Source organism: Pseudophryne corroboree, chromosome 4 (assembly GCF_028390025.1).
Source record: "Pseudophryne corroboree isolate aPseCor3 chromosome 4, aPseCor3.hap2, whole genome shotgun sequence".
NCBI lineage: Eukaryota > Metazoa > Chordata > Amphibia > Anura > Myobatrachidae > Pseudophryne > Pseudophryne corroboree.
Window position 1 is genome coordinate 774,757,163 of NC_086447.1, and position 23,214 is coordinate 774,780,376.

Sequence of the window (23,214 nt, forward strand, 5' to 3'; positions counted from 1 at the left end):
TCTCTGCAGTGCACCCATCTTGCTCTGGACACAGTGTAAAACTGAGGTCTGGAGGAGGGGCATAGAGGGAGGAGCCAGTGCACACCCAGAGTCCAAAGCTTTCTTAAAGTGCCCTATCTCCTGCGGAGCCCGTCTATTCCCCATGGTCCTTACGGAGTCCCAGCATCCTCAAGGACGTTAGAGAAAAATAATAATAATAATAAAAATAAATATATATATATATATACACACACAATATTATAAAACATATAGTCTTATTGTGCAATTTGTATTTGATGTACACCTCGGAGAGAGAGAGAGAGAGAGAGAGAGAGAGAGAGAGAGAGAGAGAGAGAGAGAGAGAGAGAGAGAGAGAGAGAGAGAGAGAGAGAGAGAGAGAGAGAGAGAGAGCGCATACATTTAATTTTTTTTCTTTGGACATTGCTTTCTGGAAGCATAGCAATAATAAGTAACAGGTAAATAAGTTATTCAGTGAAATAAGAGCCTGGGAACACAATGCAGAGCCACGGACACAGCGGGAAGGAAAATACAAAGGAAGAAGCTGAATACACATTGGTAAACATGAGGCATTTCACATATAGTGTAGAAACTCGGGTACTATAAATCAGAAAATACAAAATCCAGAGAATGAGTAATACCATGTCACAATGGAGGAAATGTATAGGACATAGCATCATAACACAACCACACTGATCAGAAGTGAAAACATATTTGCTCATCAAAGAGCTCAACGTAATTTAATACACTGTTCCAATTGGTGTTCAGTTCAGCATGGAGAAAAAACAGTGTTACTAGGCGCAGTTCTGAACTGTATTAATTCTACCAGTGGACTGCCACTGTTATTTCTTTATCCTGAATACCAATTGGATTGGTATACAGTGCATCCGGAATGTATTCACAGCTCTTCACTTTTTCCACATTTTTTTTATGTTACAGCCTTATTCCAAAATGGAATAAATTAATTTTTCCCCCTCAAAATTCTACACACAATACCCCATAATGACAATGTGAAAACGTTTTATGAGATTTTTGCAAATTTATTTAAAATAAAAAACTAAGAAATCACATGTACATAAGTATTCACAGCCTTTCCTCAATACTTTGTTGATGCATCTTTGGCAGCAATTACAGGCTGAAGTCTTTTTGAATATGATGACACAAGCTTGGCACACCTATCTTTGGGCAGTTTCGTCCATCCCTTTTTGCAGCAACTCTCAAGCTCCATCAGGTTGGATGGTAAGCATCGGTGCACAGCCATTTTCAGATCTCTACAGAGATGTTCAATCGGATTCAAGTCTGGGCTCAGGCTGGGCCACTCAAGGACATTCACAGAGTTGTGCTGAAGCCACTCCTTTGATATCTTGGCTGTGTGCTTAGGATCGTGGTCCTGCTGTAAGATGAACCGTCGCCCTAGTCTGGGGTCAAGAGCAGGTTTTCATCCAGGATGTCTCTGTACATTGCTGCATCCATCTTTCCCTCTATCATGACTAGTCTCCCAGTTCCTGCCGCTGAAAAACATCCCCACAGCATGATGCTGCCACCACCATGCTTCACTGTAGGGATGATATTGGCCTGGTGATGAGCGGTGCCTGGTTTCCTCCAAACTTGACGCCTAGCATTCACGCCAAAGAGTTCAATCTTTGTCTCATCAGACCAGAGAGTTTTGTTTCTCATGGTCAGAGTCCTTCAGGTGCATTTTGGCAAACTCCAGGCGGGCTGCCATGTGCTTTTTACTAAGGAGTGGCTTCCGTCTGGCCACTCTACAATATAGGCCTGATTGGTGGATTTTTGTAGAGATGGTTGTCTTTCTGGAAGGTTCTCCGCTCTCCACAGAGGAATGCTGTAGCTCTGACATAGAAACCATTGTGTTCTTGGTCACCTCCTTGACTAGGGCCCTTTCCCCCCCCCCCGAACGCTCAGTTTAGACGGCTGGCCACTCTAGGAAGAGTCCTGGTGGTTCCGAACTTCTTCCATTTACGGATGATGGAGGCCACTGTGCTCACTGGGACCTTCAAAGCAGAAGATATTTTTATGTACCCTTCCCCAGATTTGTGCCTCGAGACAATCCTCTCTCGGAGGTCTACAGACAATTCCTATGACTTCATGCTCGGTTTGTGCTCAGACATGCACTGTTAAGTATGGGTCCTTATATAGACAGGTGTGCGCCTTTCCAAATTATGTCCAATCAACTGAATTTACCACAGGTGGACTCCAATTAAGCTGTAGGAACATCTCAATGATTATCAGTGGAAACAGGATGTACCAGAGCTTAATTTTGAGATTTATGGCAAAGGCTGTGAATACTTATGTACATATAATTTACAAAAAAACTTTTTGTACGTCGTCATTATGGGGTACTGTGAGTAGAATTTTGAGGGAAAAATTTAATTTATTCCATTTTGGAATAAGGGTGTAACATAACAAAATGTGGAAAAAGTGAAGCACTGAACACTTTCCGGATGCACTGTTTATGCATTCAATAAAGTATTTGATGAGCATGTTTATTTTATTTCTGTTACAGTGCCTTTGATTATGTTTTCGTATAAACATTTACCATATAGATGAAAACTCTTATGCTGGGTACACACTGGTCGATATATCGGTTGTTTAAGTGAACGGCCGATATATCAGGAGCCCGTCAGTGTGCGAGTACCCCTGATATATCTGTGAACGACTTTGTTCACAAACATATTGTGTCGGCTGTGCAGCAGTCGATGGTCGAAGTCCTCCCAGGATGATCCCATTCCATGTAATCGGGATAGCACTGGTTTAGCACAGATACCAGCAAGGGAACCTGAGTGGTTTTCCTCTATCAAATCTTGGATTTCTCAGATTTCTGACAGGGTTGCAAGTAATGAATCTGCAACCCAGGTATTACAGAGCTCTATGGCAGTATGGCCGGTTTCTGGTACCTCAGGACGCCCCACTATATACCCCCACAAATGTGCGCTTGTGCATGTCACAAGACGACACGGATACCGATTCTGACACTACAGACGGTGATGGGGATGTGTTGCGGGGGTCCGCATCTCTTGCAAAGGGGGTGCAATTGTTGGTAGAGGCTATCAGGGATGTGTTGAATGTTAAGGATACCACACCTGAGCAGGCTGAGGAGGCTTTTTTCACTGAAAATAAAAAAGCCTCACTAACCTTCCCTGCGTCATAGGAATTGAATGTTATATTTGAAAAAGCATGGGAAAACCCAGAGAAAAAATTCCAGGTCCCTAAAAGGGTACAAGTGGAGTTTCCTTTCCCTGTGGAGTATAGGAAAAAATGGGAAAACCCGCCGATTGTTGACGCATCTGTGTCCAGACTCTCAAAAAAGGTGGTTTTGCCTTTTCCAGGATCTACCGCCTTAAAGGAGCCGGCTGATAGAAAAATTGATAACTTTGCTTAAATCAATGTACACCGCTTCAGGGGTCATATAACGTCCCACTATTGCTACTGCATGGATTGCAAAGGCAATAGTAAAGTGGTTGGCTACCTTACTTGAGGATTTGGATACGATGGATAGGGATGACGTTGCATTGTATTTACGCAACATACATGATTCAGCAGGTTTTATGGTAGAATCCATGAAAGACCTGGGTTCCATGGCTGGGGAATATCTTCCATGTCTGTTTCAGCTCGTCAGGGACTGTGGCTGAGCCAGTGGTCGGCCGTTGCGGAATCCAGGAAAAGTGTGGAGCCCCTACCCTATACAAGTCAGGCACGCTTTGGGGAAGCTCTAGACGCGTGGATATCCACGGCTACAGCGGGTAAGCCGCCGTTTCTTCCCTCAGCAGCACCTGCTCCAAAGAAATCCTTCTCTTCATCTGCAACGCAGTCCTTTCGGCCTAACAAGCCTAGAAAGGCCAGAACATCCAATAACTTCTTTAGGGGAGGTCGGGTTAAGTCCAAGAAACCTGCCTCTGCAGGTTCCCAGGAACAAAAGCCTGCTTCGGGTACGCCAAAGTCCTCCGCATGACGGTGGACCGCGTGGCCTGGAGGTGGGGCCAGTGGGAGCGAGACTCAGACACTTCAGTCACGTCTGGGTATTGTCCGGCCTGGACACCTGGGTGATAGATATTGTATCCCAGGGACACAGGCTGGAATTTCAAAGTCTCCCTCCTCATCGCTCTTTCAAATCAGGCTTACCAACTCTGTTGGCGGACAGCACTGTACTACAAGACCCTGTCCGCAAACTGGTGGAGGCACAGGTTATTGTGCCAGTAACTCCTCACATGCAGAACAAAGGTTATTATTCGAACCTTTTTGTGGTACCGAAACCAGATGGTTTGGTCAGGCCCATTCTGAACCTAAAATCATTGAACCCCTTTCTAAAAGGAGTTCAAGTTCTAGATGGAGTCTCTCAGGGCGGTGATATCAGGTCTGGAAGAGGGGGAAATCCTGGTATCACTGGATATCAAGGATGCGTACCTCTACATTTTGATATGACTGCTGCATCAGGCTTATCTCCGTTTCACATTGCTGGACTGTCATTTCCAGTTCCAGGCTCTGCCATTCGGCCTCTCCACAGCACCGAGGGTGTTTACCAAGTAGATGGCGGAAATTATGATTCTCCTCTGCAAGCAGGGTGTGAACATCATTCCATATCTGGACTATCTGCTGATAAAGGCATCGTCCAAGGAGAAGCTGCCGCAGTCCATTGTTCTCACGACACGACTTTTCGAGAGTCATGGTTGGATTCTGAACCTTCCAAAGTCACATTTGGAACCAACCCAGAGGTTGTCCTTTCTGGGAATGATCCTGGATACGGAAGCGCAGAAGGTGTTTCTTCCGCAGGAAAAGGCGTTGGTGATACAAGCTATGGTCCGGGATGTCCTGAAGCCAGCCCGGGTGTCTGTTCATCAATGCATTCCCCTGTTGGGAAAGATGGTGGCCTCTTACGAGGCTCTCCAGTACGGGAGGTTCCACGCTCGGACCTTCCAACTGGATCTCCTGGACAAGTGGTTGGGATCTCATCTCCACATGCACTAGAGAATACGTCTGTCGCTAAAGGCCAGGAATTCACTCCTCTGGTGGCTCCAATTGCCTCACCTTCAGGAGGGCCGCAGGTTCGGGATTCAGGACTGGGTCCTTCTAACAACGGATGCGAGCCTTCGGGACTGGGGAGCAGTCACTCAAGGAGTAACCTTTCAGGGACAGTGGTCAAGCCTGGAAGCCGGCCTGCCCATCAACATCCTAGAACTAAGAGCCGTCTACAGCGGTCTTCTTCAGGCGGCCCCTCTTCTAAGAAAATCGGGCCATTCAAGTGCAGTCGGACAATGTAACAGCAGTGGCTTACATAAACCGACAGGGCGGAACGAAGAGCATAGCGGCAATGTCAGAGGTGACAAGAATACTCCTCTGGACAGAAAAGCACTCGTTAGCGCTGTCAGCCATCTTCATTCCGGGAGTAGACAACTGGGAAGCAGACTTCCTCAGCAGACATGATCTCAATCCAGGGGAGTGGGGTCTCCATCCGGAGGTGTTCAAAGAAATAACAGATCTTTGGGGATTGCCCCAAATAGACATGATGGCCTCTCGTCTCAACAAGAAGCTTTGGCGTTATTGTTCCAGATCGAGGGACCCACAGGCAGTGGACGCCCTGGTGTCTCAGTGGGTGTTCCAGTCGGTGTACGTGTTTCCACCACTCCCAAGAATCCTAGAACTCATAAGGAGAACAAGGGTTCAAGCGATCCTCATTGCCCCAGACTGGCCAAGAAGAGCTTGGTACGCGGATCTTCTGGATCTACTGCTGGAAGAGCAGAGGACCTGCTGCAGCAGGGGCCGTTCGCCTATCAAGACTTACCGCGGCTACGTGTGACGGCATGGAAGTTGAGCACCTGATACTTGCTCGGAAGGGCATTCCGAAGAAGGTTATTCCTACCATCATACAGGCTAGGAAAGGGGTAACGTCTAAACATTACCATCGTATACGGAAGGAATATGTCTCTTGGTGTGAGTCCAAGAAGTTTCCTATGGTGGAGTTTCAACTGGGACGTTTCCTCCTCTTCCTGCAAGCAGGAGTGGATATGGGCCTGAGGTTGGGATCTGTGAAGGTCCAGATTTCGTCCCTATCCTTTTTCTTTCAGAAACAATTGGCTGCCCTCCCTTAGGTTCAGACATTTTTGAAGGGAGTTCTGCATATCCAACCTCCCTTTGTACTGCCTACGGCGCCTTGGGACCTTAACGTGGTGTTGCCGTTCCTCCAGTCGGATTGGTTTAAACCTCTACAGGAGGTAGAGGTCAAATTTGTTACATGGAAGGCGGTCACGTTGTTGGCCTTAGCTTCTGCTAGACCTGTGTCCGAGTTGGGGGCTTTATCCTGTAAAAGCCCTTACTTGATCTTCCACGTAGATAGTGCTGAGCGCCGGACACGTCAGCATTTTCTTCTTAAGGTTGTGTCGGCATTTCCTATCAACCAACCTATTGTGGTGCCAGTGGCTACTGACTCCTCAATTACATCAAAGTCTTTGGATGTCGTAAAGGCTCTGAAGATATATGTGATGGGAACTTCTCGTCACAGAAAATCAGACTGTTTGTCCTATATGATCAAGAAACTTGGGCATCCTGCTTCTAAGCAGACGATCTCTCGCTGGATCAGGTTCACTCTCCAGCACGCTTATTCTACGGCAGGACTACCGTGTACAAAATCTGTTAAGGCCCACTCTACTCGTAAAGTGGGGTCTTCCTGGGCGGCTGCCCAGGGTGTCTCGGCAGTGCAACTTTGCCGAGCTGCAACTTGGTCTGGGTCGAACACGTTTGCAAAGTTTTACAAGTTCGATACTTTGGCCGCTGATGATCTGTATTTCAGTCAATCAGTTCTGCAGGAGCCTCCGCGTCCTCCCTACCGTTCTGGGAGCTTTGGTACATCCCCATGGTACTAATGTGGACCCCAGCATCCTCTAGGACGTAAGAGAAAATAGGATTTTGGTTACCTACCGGTAAATCCTTTTCTCGTAGTCAGTAGAGGATGCTGGGCGCCCGCCCAGCGATTCGCTTTTCTGCAAAATGTTATTTGGTTCAGTTCAACTTCGTTTTAGTTGAATTCTGCATTGTTACTTGGTAAGTTATGTTTCAGCGGTTCCTGAGTGTTCAAGCTACGTTGGCATGACGTGCCTTGTATGTGTGAGCTGGTATGAAACTCCCCACTATCTGTGTATAATCCTTCTCTCGAAGATGTCCGTCTTCTTGGGCACAGTTTCTAGACTGAGTCTGGTAGGAGGGGCACAGAGGGAGGAGCCAGCCAACACTCTCAAACTCTTAAAGTGCCAATGGCTCCTGGTGGACCAGTCTATGCCCCATGGTACTAATGTGGACCCCAGCATTCTCTACGGACTATGAGAAAAGGATTTACCGGTAGCTAACCAAAATCCTATTTTTCATTTCTGCTGATCTTTTGAATGTTCCTCTACGTCAGTGTTCCACAGTAGTAAAGGCAGCGGATACATTGGATAACATAACACAAGGAAGGATGCAGGCATTGGAATCCACACATTGGACAGGTTAGGTCAAGCTAATTGTATAAGGGTTATACTGTATTTTCTGGTATCTTTTCCAAGGAGTGATTGCTAAAGCCACCAATTATCGGATTTCACTAAGAGTTTAAAATCAACAAAAGGAATAGCATAGGTTGTTTAGCATTTATTCATATTGTTGATTCAAAGCTATCGGTAAAAAGTCAGATGATCGGAAGCATTGACAACCCACTTCTTAGTAATTTACCTTCAATTAGTGCTGTTTTTTTGACCAGTCAAAAAAAAACAAACACTTTTTTTGCTTGTTTTTAGATCGAATTTACATTTGACCTATTCAATGTCGTGCCGTTTTTTCCACTGGTCGAAAAATATGGTACTGGCGAAAACCATGTGTATCGACGAATTTGCCGCCAATACACGTGTTTTGGCGAATTAGGTGTTTTCGCCCTTTTGGCGCAAAAAAGTGAAACGGCATGGCCGAAAATAGATTAAAAAACGTGCGAAAATGCCCGCAACTGAATACCCTGTGTCGAATTAGTGCAGTTTTTTCAACCAGTCGAAAAAAGGACACTTAATTGAATACCCCCTAAGATTCTTTATACATTTCCCAGAGCAGCGGTCCAGTCACTTCTCTTCACAATGTCCCCATTTTCAGAAGCTCCAGAATAATTTATCGTTGCACTATTGTCTGCCTGCATCTCATTATGACACTATTCACAACATACACATTATCTTAAAAGATATGTATTTTCAAACTATTCTATTAAGGATTGATATTCATTTTGAATGTGAATAAGCTATATTTATCACGGAAGTGCAGATATTCTAATTTATACTAAACTGTAAATGGAACAGCATGCATTTTAAAGGGTCGTTATACTGGAAAAACACAGAATTTTGCTCACCTCCTTTTTTGTTTCTTTTTTGGGATCATAATCGCTATCATTTCCATCCTTAGGATGTGCTTCCTCAACGTCCTCATCACTGAGTATAAAGACAACATATTTTCAATTGGGCTCAGTTGCTCCTAGGACAGGTTTCTAGCAGACCACATTACAACTTGACAAAGTGATGATTAACTAAACACTGATTGTTTTGACTAAAGAGAAAAAAAAATAATAGGTTCGTAAACATTTTTTTTCCATTTTAGGTTATTTTAATTACTATATTGTGACAAAAATAGCTTTTAGTATTTATTTATTAACAGATTCTTATATAGCGCAGCATATTCTGTTGCACTTTACAATTAGAACAACAGTAATTGAACAAAACTGGGCAAAAACAGACAGACATAGGGGTAGGAAGGCCCTGCTCGCAAGCTTACAATCTATAGGGAAATAGGCATTGCTACACAAGGCTAGATGATAGCTATTGCATAATGGTCCACCAGATTGCTAGATTCTTAAGGGGTTGTATTATATGATCACCCAGCAATGTTGGCCAAGGGTCAGGAGGTTGTGAGAGTAAAAGACAAAATAAGTTATGTTTACTGTACAGAGATTATGTAATTAGACAGGGAAGCACTGAAGGTTATGTGGGTGGGTCTGGAATTTCGGGTTCACTACGGCTGGCCGGCGGTCGGGCTCCCGGCGACCAGCATCCCGGCGCCGGGAGCCCGACCGCCGGCTTACCGACAGCGTGGCGAGCGCAAATGAGCCCCTTGCGGGCTCGCTACGCGCGCCACACTATTTTATTCTCCCTCTATGGGGGTCGTGGACCCCCACGAGGGAAAATAAGTGTTGGTATGCCGGCTGTCGGGCTCCCGGCGCCGGTATACTGTGCGCCGGGAGCCCGACCGCCGGCATACAGAAGACCACCCTGGAATTTCATAGGCATGTCTGAAGAGGTGAGTTTTCAGGGACCATTAAAAGATTTGGATACTAGAGGTGAGTCTTACTGTGAGTGGGTGAAGCCCGGATAAAGTCCTGTAATTCTGAATGGGAACAAGTAATATGTGTGGATGAGATATGCAGATCTTGTGCAGAGCGGAGAGATCGGGGAGATATTTTGAAATGAGTGAAGAGATAGATGTATGTTGGTGCAGTTTGTTTAACAGCCATGTAAGTATTTTATATTTAATACGGTAGAATACCAGTAACCAACGTCTAGCGAGGAATATTAGCCTCGAGGCTGCATTTAAAATAAATTGTAGGGATGAGAGCCTATGTTTGGGAAGACCAGTCAGGAGACTATTACAATAATCAATGCGGGAGATAATAAGAGCATGGATTAGAGTTTCTGCTGTGTCTTGTGTAAGATATGGTCATATTTTGGATATGTTTCTTAGATGTATGTATGTAGAAGGAATTTTGAAACCGATTGAATGTGGGGAACAATTGACAGTTTAGAGTCAAGAATGACACCTAGGCAGCGAGCTTGTGGGGTAGGCTTAATTGCCGAGTTATCAACAAAGAGAGATATCAGGTTGGTAATTGCTGTTTGCCGGTGGAAATAGAATTAGTTCTGTTTTGGAAATATTGAAGTTTGAGATGGCGAGTCGTCATCCAAGATGAAATGGCAGAAAGGCATTCAGTGAAACAGACCAATACAGATGGGGACAAATCTGGGGAGGATAGGTAGATTTGCGTATTATCCGCATACAGATGATACCGAAATCCGAAAGAGCTGATTAGTTTGCCAAGAGATGTGGTATAGATTGGGAAAAGCAGATAACCTAAGACTGAGGCCTTGCTGTACTCCAAATGGGGAAGGGGGGGTCAATCAAATCTGATCACTGCTGTGCGTTTTCGCACAGTGGACTCTTCATGAAAAATAAAGCCTTATATTCCTGCAGTAACCAGTGGTTCTCTGACATTTGTAAATATAGAAGGCTCAAGACATCCTGCAAAGAGATTCCTTGTAATTCTTATGTCCCATACACATGGGGCGACTTGTGCTTAGCGATCTAGGTCAGCTAAGCAATCTAGGTTAGCACAGATCGCTCAGCACACATTGCTATACACACAGCGATGTGTGCTGAGCGATCTGTGCTAACCAGTGTTCTTTTTTTTTAATCTGAAGAAATTTTATTAGAGAAACTTTTCAATACAGAGCATACACATCAGATTAAAGACAAACAAAGTCAATATCATAGTAGTAGTACGTCTGTAAACTGTGATACAGGGTAACAATACTAGAAAGTATAAAAAAACAGGAACACAAGGAAAATAGAGGAAAGGAGGAAGAGAGAAGATAAAAGAAGAAAGAAACATAAAATAAGGGTGATGCTGGCCGTCAATATTCCAGGGAAAATGTAGAGAACTTACGCATATATAGAACCTGAACTAAACAGTGGGCAGATACTTAGGAGACCAGAAACGGCTCATGTATATGATCTATCCTATGATATTCGGTACTACCGGGGCTGTGTCAAAAGGGCTCGACCTCATCGTTTCAATGGTTCATAGAAACGGAAAGGTAAAACATTCACATAATACAAGACGGAGCGTTTCGGGGAGCAATAGAAGAGGAATAATAATCAGACCAAGGCAACCATTTGAGTAAAGGGGATTGAGGAGCCAAGGAATATTTAACACTCATAGTTTCCATTTCAAAATTACGCTGGATTGACGCTATAATTTTGGACAAACGCGGTGGGTCTTTTCTTTTCCAATATTAAGCTATGGCGGATCTAGTGGCTATGATAATATGTCCCACAACATAAGAGTGTTCAGAGGATACAGAGGGGGGAAGGGGGGGGGGGGGGAGTAATGCAAAAAGACAATCTCAGGACGAGGAGGAAGGGGCACCTTTGTAACTTTTCCAATCAGTCCAAAAACGTCCGTCCAAAGTGGCCTAATAATCGGGCATGTCCAGAATATGTGTATCAAGGTATCATCGAATCCACAATGTCTCCAACAGAATTTAGAGGAATCAGGCCAGATCCTATGGAGTTTATCTGGTGTGTGATAAAGGCCATGGATTAGCTTAAACATCATTTCAGTGTGATTAATGCACCGAGACATTTTAAAAATATTTATGAAAATTTTGTTCCATTCATGATCTGCCAGAGGGATATTAAATTCGGTCTCCCATCGTGTTTGAATCTGTAGTTTCACATCGTTATGCGGAGAAAGGAGAGTAACATACCACTGAGATATACCGCCTTTGTGGTTTATGGTGGAAAACTTAGCCAAGATATATGGTGGGGGAGTAGGGGAGGAGAGAGGAGCAGGTATGTTCGTCATTATCCAATGTCGAATGCGTAGGCATTTATAAAAGTCCTTTGCCGGTATTGAGTGTTGGGATTTTGAGTGTTGGGATTGTAACTGTTGGAAAGTTTTAAGCCCAGAATCATCGTATAACTCCTTGATCAGTCGAATGCCAAGCTCCCGTTAGCTCCGCAAAGAGAGATCCGGGAGTAATTTATAAATCGCTAAAAGGGATAAATGTGAGGAAGGCAAAGGAGAGTCACCCAAATTAGTGACCAGTCTGTCCCAGACTTTAAGAGAATTAGTTACACTCCTCATAATTTTAGCACAAGGTGGTCTATGTGAAGGTTTGACCCAAATTAAATCTGGGAGAGGAAAGTCAGAGCATATATGCCTTTCAATGTCAACCCAGGGTTTTACAGAATCTGTCCGAAGCCAGTCCTTCAACTGATCAAGGAGACACGCATGTTGATAAAGTTCAAGATTAGGGAAAGAAAGACCGCCGCTACCTTTGGATCTAAACAAGCGAGTTCTAGCTATCCTGGATTTTTTACCCTTCCAAATATAAATAGACATAACAGAGTAAAATTTGTTAAGTAGAGCAAGAGGGACTAAATAAGGTATGGCTCTGAACAAATAAAGAATTTTAGGGAGGAGCATCATTTTAATCGAGGAAAGCCGTCCTAACCAAGAAATTTCATAATTTGTCCACTGTTTAGTGAGGGCTTTGAACTGGCCTAAGAGAGGGAGGTAATTACAGTCAACCGTGGAATGGGATCTGGAGGGGATCCTGATCCCAAGATATTGAAGGGAAGAGTCTTGCAAAGCATAATTATATGTAGATTGTAGGGATTGAATCAATCTCGAAGGCTAGCGCCTCTGTTTTAGTCGTGTTTAGTTTGTAGTAAGAGACTTCAGAGTAGGCCTGAAGAATATCGTGAATAGCTGGGAGAGAGGATTCAGGTTTAGTTATAAACAATAGGACGTGATCTGCAAACAGGCAAATCTTGAGTTGTGTAGGACCTATATGGACCCCACTAACAAGAGTAGAAGACCTAATTTTCTCTGCCAGAGGTTCTATTGCTAGGATGAAAATGAGTGGCGACAGTGGACATCCCTGGCGAGTGCCGTTGGTGATAGGGAAGAGATCAGATAGAAACCCATTACTAAAAACATGCGCTGAGGGTTGTGTGTATAGACGCAGAACATTTTGTAAGAACTGTCCCGAGAACCCAAACCTGGCAAGAACTTCGGACATGTATATCCAATTAATCCTGTCGAAAGCTTTCTCTGCGTCGAGAGAGCAGCAGTAGGGGCTCCCGAAGTGTGGAATGAGCTTCTAGAAGAGAGAATACTCTCCTAGTATTATCAGGGGCTTGGCGACAGACAGTGAAGCCTACCTGATCTTGATGTATCAAAGTGGGGATCAACGGATTCAGTCTATTTGCAAGCAGTTTGGCATACAACTTAATATCTGTGTTTAAAAGTGCTATGGGTCTATAATTTGCGCAGATAGACGGGTTCTTGCCAGGCTTGAGAATCGTGATTAGCTGAGTCTCCAACATCTCTCCAGGGAAAGGGTTAGAGGAAGCATCATTATACAAATTAAGAAGAAGTGGGGAAAGTGAATCTTGGAATGTAGTATAAAAGAGATTAATAAACCCATCTGGGCCGGGGGCTTTGTCCTTTTTGAGGGCTTTCAAAGAGGCATGGATTTCATTCTCAGTCCAGGGTGTGCAAAGTGTGGAGGCGTCATCGGGGGAAATGGAAGGCAAATTAATGGAATCCAGGAAAGACCGTATAAGCTGTAAGGAAGGTTGAGGGGGTCATGTTTAAGGTTATATAGTTTCCTATAGTATGAAGCAAATTGGTTTGCAATATCTTTAGGGTTCAAGGTCAGTGATCCATCCGGGTTAGTCAAATTTTTAATTCTATTGATAAGATTTTTTCCTCTAAGTTTCCGCGCCAATAGTTTACCAGCTCTATTGCCTAACGTCTAGTATTTTTTATTTAATTTGGAGACCGCTCTTTGGACGTGTGAAAGGTACAGACTATTCAGTTTCCTCTTCGCTTCAGTCAGAGACGTAAGAATGAGATCATCTGTAGGGGACTGTTTATGTTTAGTTTCTAAAGTCGTCACTGCTAACTCATAGGCCAATTGGACCTCCCTATCACGGCGTGCTATATGAGCCGAAGCATGTATAGCTGCTCCTCTCAGGACTGCCTTAAGGGCACACCAATGATTGGAGATAGAAGTATCAGTAGGGCTATTAGTGTCCAGATAAGAAGACAAGGCCTCCCATAATATAGAGACTCCGTCCTCATCTTTCAAAATGTAATCCCGCAACCTCCAAGGGCGAGGAGGGGAGGTAGATGGTTTGTATGACCAGGACCAAATTAAAAGGTGCATGGTCGGACCACGAGATCGGCAATATTTTAATGGTGGGGATCGATTGCAATGTCCATTTATCCGTCAGGAGCAAATCGATCCTAGAATAGGATCTGTGCACTGCCGAATAAAACGTGTAATCTCTGGCACCAATGTTCCTGACTCTCCAAGAGTCATATAAATCAAATTCAGTCAGTAAGTGTGAGAAGGAGGAGGCTAGAGATTTGGCCGCGTTGGAAGACTGTTTATCAAGTTTCGAAGATCTAAATGAGGGTCAGGAGCTAAGTTAAAGTCACCCATAAGAAAAGTCGCACCTTTCCTAACACTATACAACTTTTGGAAAAAGGATTTTAGGAACCGGGGTTGATTGGAATTAGGGGCGTAAAGGGAAACCAAAGTAACATACCTAGTTCGCAACTTCCCCACTAGAATCAGATATCTGCCATTGCCGTCTACCCACTTACCCTCCAATTGAAAGGAGCACGATTTATGGAATAGAATAGCGACTCCATTTCTTTTAAATGGTCCACAAAAGACATAATGTCTGGGTAATTGGTATTGGAGAATTGTGGGGGAGAGTGCAACGGAAAGTGGGATTCCTGTATAGCCACCACATCCGCCTTTTGGTCAGCAAAATATTTCAGAGCCAAACGTCTCTTGCGGGGTGAGTTGAGCCCTTTGACATTAAGACTTAAAAAAGTGGCCATGGGGGAGGGTATGACAGAGTGGTACATAGCACAGCGAAAAGCATCAGTAGCAATTGTGTCAAAATACAATACATATCGACATAGCTCTCCAAAAAAAAGGAAACAAAGTCAGCATCAGTAAAGAAAAGGACATAAGAAAAGGAAACATAACATAAAACAGGGGAAGAAAACAGAAATAGCATCCATAGAGGAGCTAGAGATACAGTCACACGGGTATCGTGACGGGCAAAAACGGGTGGGTGGCATGCTGGCCAAAAATTCCCACCGCCGCTTCCAAACCAGAGCACAAGTAACAGTTAATAATCAATTAAAAAAAAAAAAAGTAAATAAATAAATGAAAGTAAGGTCATCCCAAAATGAGAAAAAAGGGACATTTGCTATGCAGTTAAAACAAGAAACAAGAGCAATTCTACCTCGGCCTAAGAATAACGAGAACATTGGAATATCAGGCAAATAACAAAGCCTAGTAGACAATAAACATATAAACATAGATAAACCTGTAAAGAAAAAAAGCTAAACAATAGCTATCATAAGAATAGCACAAGGCAAGCTTCAACCCGGAACTAGTGTCCATTCTTGGGCGATTCGTTTCGGTGATGCAGCGGAGGGAGTGGGTTGTATATCAAGAAGGATGTCCCATTTTTCCAGGATTTTAGGCCCATCCTCAGGGGTGGTGATAATAGTGGTAGTACCATTACGTAGCACTATCAGCTTAGTAGGGAATCCCCACTTATATTGAACCGCAGCTTTCCTTAAGGCTGACGTAATAGTGGAAAATGAACGTCTTTTGGCCAAAGTCGCTGGGGACAGGTCCGGGAAGAGTTGAAGAGAGTCCAGGCAAGTCGCCGTAGGTGAGGAGGGCATTGCTGCACGCAAAATTTTCTCTTTAATGTGAAAATAGTGAACTCTGAGAAGGGTATCACGGGAGGCTTGAGCAGGAGCTTGTCTTGACTTTGGAAGTCTATGAATTCTGTCGATCAGAAGATCAGGTAGCTGAGCATCTGGTAACAATTTATGAAAAAGACCAGTGGTGTAGTCATATAGGTCAGCATTAGAAACAGCATCAGGGATGCCTCTTATTTTGATATTGTTTCTACGGGAGCGGTCCTCTAAATCCGTAGTTTTCTCGCGGATGTAGGAGACTTCCTCTAGGAGAGAGTTATGCGCAGTGATTAGATCATTATGCGATGCGACCAGCTCCTCCATTTTGTGCTCAATATGGTCCGTCCTGTTACCAATTTCAGAGATGTCAGAGCGAAGAGATTGGATGTTAGATTTAAGCTCGGCCGAAATATCAGACTTGAAAGAGGCTAATAAGGAGTGGATAGAACGTAGCGTGACCGGACCATCCATGGAATCCATATCAGCCTGTGCGGCGGTAGCCGGGTTATGTAGTGTTCATGAAGTAGTTTGAGACGATTGAGCCGGGGTTGACGAGGGAAGGGATGAACGGGCCTTAGAACCGGAGGAGGAGGGCCCAAAGAAATTCACTTGCGGAGCAGATTTAGACCCCTTCGTCTTCTTTGGAGGCATGTCGAGAAGACCCAAGGGGGATTGGTAGATCATACAGGTGAATGGAGGATGACCTTAGCAAATGAGTACTCAGGCAGGAAGCGGCGGTGAGGTAGACAAGATGTTAGAAGGACATATCCTCACGGTGAAGTCGCACCATAGGCACTGTATTTGTTAACAGTGGTCGCAAAACTGCGCCATCTTGGAAGATCAGATTATATGTACGAGAGCAAAGTGGAGGCACGGGTGCTATGAGCCCTTCCCAGCTCCACACCTCAAAACTCCCAGCTTGGACCAGCCAGCAGCCAGGGTCTGCAGTGTAGAGGCTCACAAATATCCAGGGAGGCACTGAGGAATGTGTTATCTGAAGGATAGTAAACGTACAAAAGATGGTGTTTCTTACCCTGTTGTAATACAGGAGATGTAACAAGCAGCAGCAGCAGCAGCACTATCCAGCAAGAACTTCCTTGCCACCTCCAAGATGGCCGCCGTCACCGAGCCTCTGTAATTGCAGATAATAGCCTAGGGGTCCCCGCGCTCCTGGGGGATGTTGCTGACCCCCCAGGCCACTCTGAGGCATTCACAGCGGGGGATTCTGAGGTCGGACGAACCGTTTATATAAGTGCGGCATCTGTGCGTCCTCCACCGCTCACACCAAGATGGCCGCCGGCACCGGGCACTCGCGGTGCCTCCGCGGCTTCACCCGGCGCTCGGCTCCAGGGAGACAGCCGCTGTTCCTCGGCTCCCGTCAGCGGCTTGCAGGAGGGGTGAGTGGCGTCAGTGAGTGGCGGCAGCGAGGGCCGCCCGCACGGCCCGCGGAGGATTCAGGTGCCCAACCGGGGGGATATCCAAATTTAGGTCCCGGCTTTGGTGCAGGGGGAAGGCTGCAACCCGCAAGAGCAGGAAAAACCTGCTCCCCGGCTCCGCAGCACTCCCTCTTCAGGTGGGTAAGCTCAGGGAAGGGTTAATAAGGCGCTGGGTGAATATGAGTCCCAGATGGGCAGCCAATAAGGGGTTTAAAGTGCAAGTAACAGCACGAGCTCCCCTGGGACACGTCCAGTCACTCAGGCAGCAAGCCACGCCCCCTCTAACCACTGTTCTTTATGCACATGCTAGGCGATCTAACCACAGATGGAGCCATGCTAATCGTGGCTCAGTCTGTGCCAGGGCGCATCCGCCAAGGTGCATCTATCGCAGTTTCTGAGACGCACCCGCGCCCCATGCACTGTAATGGGAGCGTCTCTGTGCACTCCTGTAGCGTGGCTTGGCGCCAAATCATTTGTGATGGAGCCACATCAGATGAGCGCGGCTCCATCTGTAGATTTTGCCTGTATGTGCTAAAGATCTGAGCAAGCAATGGCGACTCTCGGGGCCGCGCATAGCTATGGGGTGTACACACAGAGCGATTCGTGCTTAATTTCTAAGCAATCTAGACAGATCACTTAGATAATAGTAAAAAATAGGAATTTAATACCTACCGGTAATTCCTTTTCTCCTAGTCCGTAGTGGATACTGTGTGTGGGCTCCTCCCTCTATGCCCCTCCTACCAGACTCAGTCTAGAAAAAAAAACTGTGCCAGAGGAGACGGACATAATATGAGAGAAGAAACATTACAACAGCGGTGAGGCAACAAGCCAACACCCAACCATAAACAAACGGAGGGTGCTAACCAGAACAGAGGATAGCAACACAAACCCAACCAGGATAGCACAGCTATTCAAAGAAACATAATGAGACCACAACGCCGGTCCAACCAAATACTTACACAGGTAAGCAGGAACGAAGCACTGAGGCGGGCTAGAAGAAAAGGAATTATAGGTAGGTATTACATTTCTATTTTCTCTTACCTCCTAGTGGATACTGGGGTCTTGTACTTTAGTACCATGGGGAAGTCCCAAAGCTCCCAAACGGGTGGGAGAGTGCTGAGACCCCTGTAAAACCGCCTGACCAAACTGAAGGTCATCCTTGGCAAGGGTATCGAACCGACAGAATTTTACAAAAGTGTTCGAACCAGACCAAGTAGCAGCTCGGCACAAATGTAGGGCAGATACTTCCTGGGCAGCCGCCCAGGAAGAGCCAACCGACCTCGTCGAGTGGGCCTGAATAGACGTCGACAAGGGCAGAGCCTCCGAAGTATATGCCTGTTGGATGGTCAAACGGAGCCAGCGAGCAATAGATTGCTTAGAAGCTGGCCGAACAACCTTGGAGGAATCATAAAGGACAAACAGCGAGTCAGATTTCCGATGACGAGCCGTCCTTTTGATATAAATCTTCAGGGTTCTGACCACATCCAGGGACTCAGGACCAATGGAAGCGTCAGACAACACCGGAACAACAATAAGTTGATTCACATGAAAGGCTGACAATACTTTTGGTAAGAACGGAGGACGGGTCTTAAGTTCCGCTCTGTCTTCAGGACATATCAAATAAGGGCTCTTACAGGATAAGGCCCCCAATTCAGACACATGTCTGGCAGACGCCAATGCCAACATCACCATGCTCCAGGTGAGAAATTTTAACTCCACCCTATGTAAGGGTTCAAACCAGTCCGACTGGAGAAAGGACAGAACCACATTGAGGTCCCACGGAGCCGTGGGAGGTACAAAGGGCAGTTGGAAATGAAGAACACCCTTCAAGAAAGTTTGTACTTCAGGCAACACGGCAAGTTTTTACTGGGGAAAAATAGAGAGCGGAGAAATCTGAACTTTGATGGAGCCTAACCGTAGGCCCATATCCACTCCCGCTTGCAGGAAAACTAGAAAATGACCAATTTGAAATTCCACGGGAGAAACCTTTCTACCCTCACACCAGGAAACATACTTTTTCCAGATACGATGGTAATGTTTCAACGTAACCATCTTACTGGCCTGGACCATGGTGGAAATGACCCTGGAGGGAAGAACCTTTCGTAGCTAGAATCTCCCTCTCAACTTCCAAGCCATCAAATGTAGCCGCTGTAAGTCTGGATAGACGAACGGACCTTGTTGAAGATCTTCTCGGAGCGGTAGAGACCAGGGATTCTCCAGAGCCATGGTGGGGAGGTCCGACTACCACGGTCGTTTCGGCCAATCCGGGGCAATTAGAATTGCCTGAACGCTTTCCCTTCATAGTCTTTTTAGAACCCCTGGGATTAGCGGTAGAGGAGGGAACAGATACACAAACTAGTACAGCCTCGGCGTCGTCAGTGTGTCCACTGCAACAGCCTACGGATCCCTCATTCTGGAACAGTAACTGCATAGCTTCTTGTTGAGTCAAGAAGCCATCAAATCTATCTGCGGACAGCCCCACCGGTGAATTAGCTGTTGAAACGCCTGGGGATATAGGCCCCATTCCCCCGGATGGAGGTCGTGCCTGCTGAGGAAGTCTGCTTCCCAGTTGTCCACTCCTGGGATGAATATGACTGATGGGGCCCTTGCGTTGGCCTCCGACCAGAGGAGGATTTTTGACACCTCTCGCATCACCGCACTGCTTCTTGTTCCCCTTTGTTGGTTTATGTACGCCACAGCCGTGGCGTTGTCCGACCGAACCTGGATCGCCGGATCCTTCAGGAGATGAGACGCCTGCAGACGAGAATTGTAAATTGCCCTGATTTCCAGGATGTTTATCGGCAGAACAGACTCCTGTCTCGACCATATCCCCTGGAACTGGTTCCCTTGGGTCACAGCCCCCCAACCCCGTAGGCTGGCATCCGTTGTCAGTAAAATCCATGAGTGGATATTGAAACTCCTGCCCTCCACTACAGGTGAGGAACCTGAAGCCACCAAAATAGAGAAATCCAGGCATTCGGAGATAAGGTCACTTCCTGATGCATATGAAGGTGAGACCCGACCATTTGTCCTATAGATCCAGCTGAAATGGACGGGAATGGAATCTGCCATATTGGATTGCTTTGTAAGCAGCCACCATCTTGCCCATTAATCGAATGCAAAGATGTATGGATACCTTGCGAGGACTGAGCGAACCATAGCCTGCATAGTCAAGGCCTTGTCAATCGGGAGAAATACCTTTTGAGACACTGTATCCAGAATCATTCCCAGGAACTGAAGACACTGGGTCGGTTCCAGGTGAGATTTCTAAAAATTTAGGATCCACCCATGATCCGTAAGTAGGCGAGTCATCAGATCGATGCTGTGCAGCAGACGCTCCTTGGACACAGCCTTTATGAGGAGATCGTCCAAGTAGGGGACTATGTTTACTCCCATCATGCGCAGTTGCAGCATCATCTCCGCCATGACTTTGGTGAAAACCCTCGGAGCTGTGGCTAATCCAAAGGGTAAGGCCTGAAACTGGAAATGAGCTGTCCTCATCCATAGCATCATCATCTACATCAGGCTGATCAGAATCAGACTGGAGCACCTGTGGCAGTGAGTGTTTATGTGAAACCACTAGAGAGGGCTGAGAAGCCTTCTTGGTATCTGCTGCTTTAGCCAAACAATTAATTGAGTGTTTTAACACCTGTCTCTCTTTTCTAGCTGCAGCTAATCCTGAATTAACATTCTGAATCATGCTTTTAAAACGATCTTTCCAGTCAGGTGCCTATGAACTGTGACCTTGTGGATATAGGGAACATTGTTCACACGAGAAGACGGGGTTGAGTAACAAGCAGCACACATTACCATGTTCTTACACAACTGTAAAAACAGCGCAGCCCACTGACCAACACCTTAACACAGACCATAGAGAGACCCTGAGGAGCGGACACCAGCACACAGAAACACAGCAGTACAATGTGTAACTAAGTGTATAACCTGACAGTAGTGCAGCAGTGCTACCGCTGGCGTGCTTCCCCCTTTCTATGACGACCTGGTACCAGCACAGAGTCCTGTAGCAGTGTGGGTCTCTGGAGGAGTAGTGTGCATGCAGCCTTGATCCGCAGCAGCAGGAAATGGCGCATCAGGTCCCGATCCGGGAAGCCCTGCCCCCCTGTAATGGCGCGTGGTCCCTGATCAATAGTTTATAGTGGCTATGTTAGAAATAACATCATAATATGCATACAGTACACACAAAGCCTTTTTGTGACAGTGAGCACAGAGGGACATTAGCCCTTAGCCAGTTTGTCCGTGGCGGGCACTGCAGCTCTGGGCCCCTGACCACCGCGTGACTTGCCGCCAAAATGCACCGGGTACCCATTAACCGGGACCCCGGTGTAACACTCACCGCACCTTGTACTTCGGCATCTGTTAGAGGGTGTCGGCTAGCTGCTGGTGTGGGCATACATACTAACGATGTGTGATCAGTACCTCAGGAGCTCAGTGTCCTGTCAGCTGGGATTACAAACCATTAACCCTCAGGAGGTTGGTTCGGGGTCCCCTCTAAGTCCCACGAAGCAGGTAGCCTGGTTGCCAACCAGGGCTACCTGAAAATAATAAAATAAAATAAAAACAAAGGAAACTCTCTGGAGCTCCAGAGAAATACACCTGGCTCCTTGGGTACATTTTCTAAACTGAGTCTGGTAGGAAGGGCATAGAGGGAAGGAGCCAGCACACACATACACACACTAAAGGTTTTTAAAGTGCCAGGCTCCAGTGGACCCAATCTATACCCCATGGTACTAAAGTACAAGACCCCAGTATCCACTAAGATGTAAGAGAAAATGTGTATGGGGCATTACAGTATTCTCCTTGTTTATTTTATGTTATTATGATATTTTTTTTAATGAATAATTTGCAATAAACTACATTCCTGCAGCAGATTTAGGCAATCATTTGCACTCTAACGTTTCCGGCACCACAATACAGTCTTTGGTAGGCAAGACCATGTAGGATTTATAATTCAGGCTTTCTAACCCTGTTGCGATAAAACAATGGAATTATAAAGAATTGCTGCTAAATATATTTATTTTTAACTGCAGATGCAGATTGATTGACAGGTTTCAGAAGCAGCTCTCTCAGTGATGTACTAAATCAAATTATGCAAAAGCTATATTATTTATCATTAGTTTAGCCCAGGAATAGACTACTTCCACTGTGAGTCAGGAGCAAATCCACCTATGCCATTTGTACCCCTCCCTCCACAATAAATTGTTTTTTTTCCAGGTGCAAAAATCTACTAGCCGAATCTACTCCTGTCCATAGCAGCCACTGAGAGCCAATGCAGCCACTGAAGCTGGAAAAGCCCCCCTCTGTGGCTTAACATGCAGGGTTAACCACGCCGATTGAACAGGCAATAGCCGGTCATTAATTGGATCCCCCAGTGTGTAAATACAAGGATTTAAAGGGTGGGCTTACATTTCTAAAATATATTACACATAATAAATATATATATATATATATATATATATATATATATATATATATATATATATATATATATATATATATATATATATATATATATATATATATATATATATATATATTTCTCTGGCATCCATAAGGGATACTGGGGTTCACTTAATATGATGGGTATAGAAGGGGCCCAAAGGAGCCGGTGCACTTAAAATTTCTTCAACTGGGTGTGCTGGCTCCCCCCTCAATGCCCCCTCCCACAGGCAGTTTAGAAAAAAGTGCCCCCAGGAGAGGGCAACAGTATACCTGCACCGTGGGTGTTGAGGGGGGGGGGGGGGGGGGACAGTCACCGGCCTCTGTAAGGTGTCAGAGTCACTTCCCTGCTGACCACCGTCCTTAGAGGTTGTGTGCTCCGTGGGGCACTGTTTCTTGGCAGTCGCAATCGCAGCACACCCTTAACAAAGCCTGAAGGTGACTTGGGTGGCAAGTACAAACCGGGGTCCCTGCTAGGGGGGTCCCCCCAGTTCTTGGTGCGGCAAAACGCGGGGCAGCATACGGGAATCTCCACGGGGGGACCGGCTATTGCCCCCCCCCCCCCGTGTACACTGCCAGCGGTAGTGCAAACTAGCAGCCTCTGTGATATTTGCACATGATAGGGAGACTTTGCCAGTATAAATATCCTCTGTAGCTCCGGCGCCATTACAGGGGACGGAGCTTCCTCTGACCGGGACCAGCGGCATTTTGATGCCTTCCTCTGCCCAGCAC

The 23,214-nt window shown here is 45.8% G+C and overlaps 1 protein-coding gene across 4 annotated transcripts in view; it reads right to left on the reverse strand.

The window, feature by feature from the left end:
- Positions 1-23,214, reverse strand: part of RCOR3 (REST corepressor 3) — a 135,461-nt gene that overhangs the window by 65,570 nt on the left and 46,677 nt on the right. For all 4 annotated transcript variants that reach the window (XM_063918268.1, XM_063918267.1, XM_063918269.1 and 1 more), the window contains one exon: positions 8,369-8,447. In XM_063918268.1, coding sequence (XP_063774338.1) covers positions 8,369-8,447 — 79 coding nt within the window. The remainder of the gene's footprint in view (positions 1-8,368; positions 8,448-23,214) is intronic.